General features: G+C 63.4%; 1 protein-coding gene across 5 annotated transcripts in view; it reads right to left on the bottom strand.

The window, feature by feature from the left end:
• Positions 1 to 512: 512 nt before the first annotated feature.
• RAI1 (retinoic acid induced 1) overlaps positions 513 to 8927 on the bottom strand; it is a 107442-nt gene continuing 99027 nt past the window's right edge. For all 5 annotated transcript variants that reach the window (XM_060081176.1, XM_060081175.1, XM_060081174.1 and 2 more), the window contains 3 exons: positions 6041 to 6134; positions 2198 to 2247; positions 513 to 1872 (listed from right to left, as the gene is read on the bottom strand). In XM_060081176.1, the coding sequence (XP_059937159.1) occupies positions 1858 to 1872; positions 2198 to 2247; positions 6041 to 6134 (159 nt within the window). In that variant the 3' untranslated portion in view covers positions 513 to 1857. The remainder of the gene's footprint in view (positions 1873 to 2197; positions 2248 to 6040; positions 6135 to 8927) is intronic.

The raw sequence follows: 8927 nt of genomic DNA, 5'->3' as shown, positions 1-8927 counted from the left end.
CCAGGCAAATGCTTCCCATCCCTACCTGCCCTTCGGTTTGGGAGGCCCGGCTTTATTCCCTCCAGCTGACCTGGGTCCCACTGATCACTGGGCCGCACGTTTGGGCTATATCTTCTTCTAACCCTTAGGGTCCTTATGGTCTCAGCTGCGCCTTCTTGCCTCCTCTCCCAGCTTCTGCCCCCTTCAGGTCCCGGGATGACATGGGAGGACAGCTCCATGTCTTTGGGGATCTGTTGTGACAGGAGCTACAACCTGGGTCTCCCTATGTGTCTGGGTGTCAGTCTCACCTGCCTGACCCCTGTCCCCTCCCCGGAGGTAACGTGTGTGTGGCTGGGCAGCAAGGGCTTCTTTCCTGTACCTGCAGTAAGGTCCCCAGAACCCTCCACTCCCCTCCCCTCCATTCCAACCTCTTCCCCAGAGCCTGGCCCCTCTCCCAGCAGAATCTGGTCAGAATCCACGGGCTGCAGAATTCCAAAACAATCGTTGTATCTTTATTGACTTTTTTTTTTCTGAATGCAATGACTGTTTTTTTTACTCTTAAGGAAAATAAACATCTTTTAGAAACAGCTCGATACACACAATCTTCAGTGTGAAGCAATATACTAATAAGAACACTAGTCTTAACATTTACAGTCTTCATATATATTATATATATGTATATGTATACATATATATACACTATATAACGAGGCCGGATATAATACACACGTTCACCGTTTTACAGTCATATGTACAGGAAGTTTCTAGGGCGGCCCCGGGCTGGGGCTGCATCAGGCCTATCGAAGCGTGGACAGAGCTGAGGACACGGACAGACAGGCGGACGAACTGGCAGGCACTGGCCCGGGCGGTGGTGCCTGCTTGGGGAAGGAGGCAGTGCCAGGGCCCCCTTCCCGGTAAGGGCCCCGTGCTGAGGGGCACACGACGCACGGCGGCGACACACGGGAGAAGCGAGCATGTTCCCAACATATATACATTCTATGTGACATATATATAGAGGGGCACACAGGTGTGTACATGGATCTAGCGCTGTCTCCGCTCCCGTGCGAGTGGCGCTGCAGCCCCCGGAAACGGTGGTCGTGCAGAGGGTCGGTCATGCGTCTGCCGGGGGTGCGCTCCCAGGCTGGGCTCCGGGGATGGGGCGGACTGGAAGGGAGACGAGCAGAAGCCAGCGGGGGCCAATCCAGTCCACGCCCGGGGAGCCCGCATCCCCTGAGCACGGGCCCCAGGCCCCCGGCCCTCCGGACTCGCACGAGGGTTTTGGCCAAGGCTGGGAAGGAAGGGTGCACAGCCTCCGGCCCCTCCTGCGCCGGACAGGCTTCGGCTCCCCCCGCCCCCAGCCTCGTTCCAGGACACACGTCCTGCAGGGGAGCCGGCCTCGGCCTCTTCGGACCCCACCCCACTCCCAGGGTGCCCAGCTGCGTGCCACTACCGACCCACGTGGAATGTGTGCCACGTCGTCCTGAAACTTCCAGGGGGAGAAGCGTATCCCCAGGCTAAAGGCCTCCCACCCACGCCGGAGCCTGGGTGTTCCAAGGAGTCTGGCCGCTCCGCGGGTTCCCCCTCTCCAAGCCTGGCCGGGGGATGGGGGCGAGAAGGCCCTGTGCCGTCCGGTTCCGGGAGCAGACGGATCCGGAACCTGTTTTCTTCCCGACCGGGGACCACTAGCTTCCGCCCGAGGAGGCCAGATCCAAGATCCGGGGTCCGGATCAAGGATCGGCTCTGGACCCGCGCCGGAAGCAGCGCAAAGGTCCTGGGGCTGCGCCGGCGGCTCCTCTCCTCGGCGGCGGCGGCGGCGGCGGCGGGCGGGCAGACGGGCGGGCGGGCGGGATCCGGCGGCTCCTCCGGCCGGGGGCTGGATTACAATGGCAGCCTCTGCGGGGAAGAGACGCGCGGCGCATTGCTGACGGCGGGGCACCTGCCGAGCGGTCAACTCCTCCAGTCCCTCCCCTCGGCCCCGACCCCGCCCGCGCCTCCAGAGCGAGGCCCCACCTGCGGCTTTGCCTGTAGGCCGGTCCCCGCGCCCCGCCCCGCCCCGCCCCGGGCTGGCCCCGCCTCCCGCACGTGCGGGGTGTATAAGTGGCCCGGGCCCGCCCGTGCTGACCCGCCCCCAGCCTAGTCCGCCCGGAGCCGGCGCGGTCCTGTGCCGGGGGCTCTTCTTCAGCCTGGGTCCCTCCAGGGGAGGCTCGCGGTCACCCACCTTATGTTTGGGGCATTTCAAAGAAAAGTTCTCTTCGATGAATATGCAACCTGTGAGCAAGAGAAGTTCGTGCAGTCAGAACGGCGTCTTTTCCGGCCGGGAGGCGGGCCCACAGCCCCGGACGCCCTCAGCTGCAGCTTTTTTTTCAGAGTAAGTCAGCCTCTGCTTGAAATCCGACCCAAACCGAACTCCGTCAGCCCTCCAGCCCCGCTGGCCTATCTGTCCTTTACTCTTCTTTCCCCTCCCTCTGGAACCCCCTTTTGTCATGGGGAGGCCTCACCACTCTCCCCCTCGCCCTCCCCCGCTGCGCTTTGCTGGGCCACACTGGTCACTCCCTCCTAGTGGTCCGGGCCCAGCCCCTAGGTAGGCCTTTGACACCCAGGGGGTGCTCAGTGAACGTGTGTTGACCAACTGGGACTGGACCGTGTGGCCACAGGTCTGGATTCCAGCCCCAGCCACTTCTCTGAGCCTTGGTCCTCACATCTGTAAAATGGGCGTCCCGCCCACTGCTCCTGTCTGTCTGCTGTGGGCTTGTTCCCGTAGGGGCCTAGCCGGGCAGGCTGACCTGAGCACTGGGGCAGGGGAGGAGGGGATGGAGGTCCCGGGTCTGAGTGAATCTTAGCAGGTACTGGAGTGCCCATGGCACTGTCCGCCCTGGGGGAGCAGAGAATGGCCGAGCAGGCCCCACTGCCTTGCCTGCTGCCACCTAGGGAGGCCCTGACTTTTCCCCCTGGAGTCCCCCTCTGCTGGGCTCATCCCCTTCCCTCCCCTGCCTATGGGCCACTGTTCTGAACAAACCCCAGACCCACAAACAACCAAGCCAGTCCTGGCATCACTGGGGGTGGCTCTGCCGCAGCACTGGGTCAGTGGCAGCTAGAGGCAGCCCAGGTGGGGAGCAGGGCTGGGTAGCCTACAGAGCCCGGGTCTCAGACCTGAAAACTGCCATAGGTCTGAGGCGGCTCATGTTTTCCCCCTCCCTACGCTCAAGTAAGCCTGACACCGCTGTCCTGGGTCATACTCCGCAGAGCACTGGCCTGAACCCTGGTCCGCTGCACACACGGGGCCCCCGCCCTGCGGGCCCTACAGTCAAGGGCTTGGGGCCCCGGAAGCAAAGAGTGGGGGGGGGTACTTCCAGAGGCATCATGCTCAGCCGCCCCCAGCAGCCACTCTGGACGTGGGGAGGGAGGGCCAGTCACCCATCCCCAGGCCCTCTCCTGGTGTCTGCACTTGGGGAGCCAGGGCCCAGCTGACAAAGTGGCCTGAGGCCTGGTGCTCGCTATGCTAGCTCCAATGTGGGCTGCCTAACAAAGGGCGCAGGGTCAGTGGGCCTGGGCAGCTCTGGTGCCCCGTGGTCTGGGGGCCTGGCCCAGACCCCTGCAGGGCTCCACGGAGGACCGCACTTCCAGACCCGGTTCGGGCAGGTGCAAGGTATTGACCAGGGGCTGGGTGCCTGCCGGGGGCTCCTGCCTGCCCAGCTCACTCCCTGGGTGCCCCCCGCGCCCCTGTGCTGCCTGGAGCCGGGTCCCCCTTCCCTCTGGCTGCTAGGCTCACTAGTCCTGCCCCCTTCTCTGGCCACTGTACCCGCTCCATGCCCCTCTCCCACACCGCCCCCTCCGGGCTCTGCCAAACCCTCCAACCCTAGGCAGATGCCTCAAGTTCAACCCCAAAGGGAGCTGCACATGTGGGAATTAACTGCCTCCCCCACCCGGCCCTGCACAGCCCCTCTGTGAAGGAGAGAGGGGGCTGCCCAGCTGGGCCTGCTGGAGTGCAGAGGCCATGCAGAGCAGAGAGGAGCTGGCCCAGCTGTGGCCCCAGCTCATCTGGGTCCACCAGCCTCAGCTGAGCTGCCGGCTGACTACGGCCACCTGGGTGAGCTCAGCCTGGCGTGCAGCAGGGCCCACCGGCCCCCACACACCCTCCTGAGACGTGCTGGAGGCTGGGCCTGGAAGGTCCGGTGGCTGATACACCAGCGGCACAGACTGCCCTGCCTCGGGCCTGCTCGCTGGCCTGGGGACGCTGGCCGCCTCCCTCTCCCCCCTCCTCCCAGCATGGCCCTGCTTCCTGAGCTTGCAAAGCCTCTGAGGCGCAGGCTCCATCTGCACCTGCAGCCCCTCTCTCCGGAATGCAGGGCTCCGTCACAGCTCTGCTCAGGCCAGCATCTCATCTGCCCCCTGCGGCCCTAGAGAGCCCTACTATGTGGGGAATTCCTCAAAGACATCACTGGAAACAGTTTGTATCGCTCCAAGCCTGGTATATATGTCCCACCACAAGCCAGCTCCTGCCCACCTCCCTTGACCTCTTGAGGACTGGCTCCAATGTCACCTCCTCCTAGAAGCCCTCCTGGATTCCCTCCCAACTCAGGATGGATCTCTCAGCACACAGTCTCTCCTTGTTTGGTCTCCGTAATTTTAGGCAAGGATCACGGTTTTCCTGTCTGTCCCACTGAGACATGAGCCCCCCAGGAGGCTGGGAAGCTGCAACACCAGAGGGGACAGCGCACAGGACGTGGAGCTGGCCAGTGAGTCACCCCCTGGCTGTTCCTGCAGTGCGGTGGCCACGGGTAAGGCAGCCTGTCTGTGAAGGTGCCGCTGGAGACAGTGCGAGGCCTGGTGTGGGGCTGGCAGAGCGCAGGCGCTAACCTAATCACTGTGGGAGGAGAGCTGCAGCCCGCAGCACCTGTTCCTGGAGGTCAGGCCCTGGGTCTGGTGAAGTGGCGGAGTCCACATTCCACATTAAAATCCGGTTCCTACAGCCCTCAGGGAGGGTGTGGAGCCAGAGCAGCCCCATGTCCTGCTCCAGCGGGTTCCCTCCCTAAGGCGCTAGCGCCTCAGCCCTCGCCAAGGAACTGTCACCGCTCAGTCCCGTGTGTGCTCCTGGGGGCGCTCGGTGCTGGCTGATGCCAGGAACTGGCATTCAGATGGGAAGAGGGGTCCCCGGGCGGTGGGAGCAGGGAGGGTCCTGCCAGGAGATGCCTCTGCCCTGTCGTCGTGCAACAGGGTCACGATAACCTCACCCTCTTCCAGGGCAGCAGGGGGTGGGGGACAGAGATCATGGGGGCTGGCCCCCAAATCGGACCGGGGCTGCCCTTTCCGGGTCGTGCTTGGGATCTCACTCCCTGCTCCAGACAGCTGCAGAAAGAAGAAATGACTCTAACCTCAGCTTTACAGATGGGGAACCGAGTGCAGAGATATTGGTGGACTCACCCAGTCCACACCTGAAGCATGCCACCAGGATTGGGGGCTCTGGGCTCTCTGGCCCAGGCCGTCAGTATGCCACCTGCCTGGTGATGGTAGGTCCTCGATAAATGCCCGCGGGTCAAGTGAGCGAGGGAGTGGAGAGAATGGGGCAGGTGCAGGGGAGCCTGGTCCTGACTCCAGGGCCCACCGTCCTGCTTAAACCTTCCACAGCTGTGCCGTGGAGCCAGGGGGAGTCTGTCTTGAACTTCCTCTCCTTCCCTCTCACTCAGTTTTTGTTACTGAACTATCTTTTCTCCTTTTTCTCTAACCCAGTGAACTATTCAGCCTTTTTCCAAGGCCCAGCCCAGTAGCCCCCCTCTTGGAGGCCTGAGAACCTCCCCAGCTGTAGGCACCCCTCGGCAACGGCAGCTCACACACAGCTTTCCACTTTGTAGTTTGTGCTTCTGGGCACTCCTCCAGCAGGTGGCTGGGGACTGATGTGTCTCCTCGTCACCAGCATTGCCCAGCACAGGGCTCAGCCGAGAGACACGAGAAGGTAAAGAATCGCTGGGGCAGGAGAAGAGGGAAGCCGACGGGTCAAGTGGGGCCAGTTCGAGGAGCTGTGCCTGCGTCCCCCGACCTTCGGTCCCCTTGGGCTGGCTCTTACCCGCATCGCTGGCACACGGGTAATGGTAGGTGTGGATGCATCCTTTGTGGCAGCACCCAATGGTGGCTCCGGCTTCTTGGCAGCTGGAACAAGTCTGGCGAGGAGAGAGGGAAGGCAGGTGAATCTGCAGCCGAGGGGCCCGGCCCCCACCCCTTCCTCCCAGGGGGCCCTGGAGAGGCAGCTAGGAGGGAGGCTCAGAATGGACGTCCACAGGATTGGTTTTGTGGCAGCCGCCGGCCTGGCACCTTGGGTGGGGGGAGCTCTCGGGGCGGGAAAGCAACCATCTTGTGGCTAAGCCTCGGCCTCCCATAGGCCCGGGCGAGCCCTGGCTCAGCCACCGTGCACTGCGTGACCTCGGCCAAGCAGCTCAGCCCTTCCTGCCTCTTCCGTATAATGGGGACAGCGCCTGCCTTGTGGGACAGTCGTGAAGATTAAATGAGCAACTCCATGTGCCTAGTGGACGACAACGCACAGGGCCAGTCACCGCCCAGCTGTGCCCTCGCCTGCCAGCTCCTCCCCACAGCCTCCGGGTGGGCAGCTTTCATGGATGCCACTTCACAGACAGTGAAGCTGAGGTCCCCACTCCAGGCGAAGGTGCTAAGTATCGTTTGCTACCATTTCCGGGGGCAGAACAAGCACTGGCCCCCGAGTCGGATGCTCTCCTCTCAGGCCGTTCACCCCCTGCCCGGGACCCAGGAGGAGGAAACAGCCGGTGCCTGAACGCGGGGTTCACGTAAACCCTACGCCGGCCGGCACAGCAGCTGGCCCACTCAGCCTCTCAAAAGCCAAAACCGTGGTCTGAGCTTGGGGGCTGCCCCAGGTTGGGCCCAGCTGCCTGCAGGGGGACATGCCAGGACAGGATGGCGATGCCAGGAAGCCCCTTGGAAGCAAAACCTGAGGCCTGGGGAGGGACAGGCTGGTCCCCAGATCCCACAGACCCCTGTGCAGCAGGGGAGTGAGGTTTGGGAGGGGGAGGGGAGGGGGATGGGGCAGGCCCCCACCCGGAGGCTAAGCTACTGCAACCAGTAACTAGTTCATGACACACCAGGCACACGTGGAGGCCACCTCCTCAGAACACCCCGATGGCATCAGCATCGCTTTATTTTATACAGGTGAGGGATGAGAGCTCAGAAAAGCCGAGTAACTTGCCTGAGGGCACACAGCTCAAGAGGAGCTGGACGGGCTTTGAGCCCAGCAACCCAGCTGGAGCACAGGCTGGCGGTCATGGTGCCTCACTGCTCAGGGTGGGGGGCAGGGGTGGGCTCCTTCCCATGCCGGGGACTGATGGGGACCCCACCCCCAGCAGGTGGGAGGCCAGGGATGAGTCTTCTCACACCCTTTCTGGGCCTAGCCTGAGAAATGCCTGGGAATGCTCCTTCTGGAGCTGCGCTGGGGTGGGGAGCTACAGAATGGGGGCTGGGGGTCGGTCTGGAACATTCATTGCCTCTGGATGGCAGTTTCCTTCTGGTCAAGACTGAGCTTCCTAGGGCTCTGGGGCAAAGGTGTGGTGGGGCAGGAGTGGCCCCCTGACCGGGCCCAAGTGTCCCACCCACAGTGGCCCTTGATGGCTAAACAGTGACAGTGGGCTCCTCTGGTGACGGCCTCATGCCACCCCGCCTGCACTGAGGCCCCCAAACCCTTGGGACAGGCATTTTAGATGTGGAGAAACGGAGGTACAAGAGGCCTTGGGCCCTTCTGACCCCAGCACCCACGTTCTGAGCTGTTCCCCCGGGTGGGTGATGGGGTGCCTGGGAGTTTGGGGGGAGAGGCAGCCTCTGGGCAGACTAGGAAACTGAGGTCCCTGGAGGTGGGCACAGCACGGCTCAGGGCGGGCAGGTGTGTAGGGGCCCCCAGGAAGGGACACAGAAGGAAGAGGGGTGCCCCCGAGGGCCTGCGCAGAAGTTCTGTCCGCGCAGAAGTTCTGTCCCTGCAGAGAGCCAGGGTGCTGATGGGTGTGAAGGCGGGTCCGGCTGTCCCCGCAGCCCCACCCTGCTGACGGGCTTCGGCGCCCCGAGGCTCACAGAGGACGGTGACTTGCTGGGGTCACAGAACTGGCTCTTGGGGCAGAGCTGGGATTGGAACCAGGGTCCACCTGACTCCAAGGCCGCGCGCTACCACCGAGCTCTGAGGCAGAAAGGGTCTGCGGGGGGAGGGGCCCACGGAGGTCTGGGCTTGTCAGTGGGCAGGGGGCTGAACCATGACCTGGGAAGCCCCAGACCCTGCCCGTCTTTCCAGGCAGGGTGTCCTCCAGATGCGGGTGCTGCTTTAATGAGCCCCTCTGAGGCTTGCCTGGCTGCTAGCCCCCACCTGGCCCGGGACCACCTCTCTGGCAGGGCGGCTGGTGACCACCCCTGTTCTGACCTTCCCAGGGATGCTCCCAGGGTGGGAGGCCGCTGGACCATTTTGGGAGGATGGCACAGCGGGCGGAGATGGGGTGACCGGGCCAAGCTCCAGCTCCGTTATGTAACAGCCGCATGATGCCAGGAAACCACAAGGCCACTCGGACCCCCGGCTTCCTCCCCAGGCCAATAGGAGGTTGGTGCGGTGCGGTGAGACCAAAGTGCCCGGAACAGGTGACCTGGGGAAGAGGGGGTTGCCCCCTGTGCTCGGACAAGGTGCAGTAGCAGTGCAGCCCGGCGGGGCGGAGCAGGCCAGGGACACTTTCGGGAGGCCACAGGTGGCTGCCAGTTGGCCTGGTGATCTGAGCGCTTGGTATTATCTTTTAATGGCGGGAGACACCTGAACCTCTTTCAGGGCTGCTGGGAAGGAGGCAGTGACGAGGGAGGGAAGCAGACACACCGGAGGGAGGGAGGGGAGGGGAGGAGACGGGAGGCAGGGGGAGGCAGGAAGGGTGAGGGCTCTGGGCCTCGGGGCTGCTGTCAGGCTG

Source organism: Mesoplodon densirostris, chromosome 18, assembly GCF_025265405.1.
Source record: "Mesoplodon densirostris isolate mMesDen1 chromosome 18, mMesDen1 primary haplotype, whole genome shotgun sequence".
In the NCBI taxonomy this organism is placed as follows: Eukaryota; Metazoa; Chordata; class Mammalia; order Artiodactyla; family Ziphiidae; genus Mesoplodon; species Mesoplodon densirostris.
The sequence above is the reverse complement of the archived record's forward strand: the minus strand, read 5'-3'. Positions and strand labels throughout refer to the sequence as shown.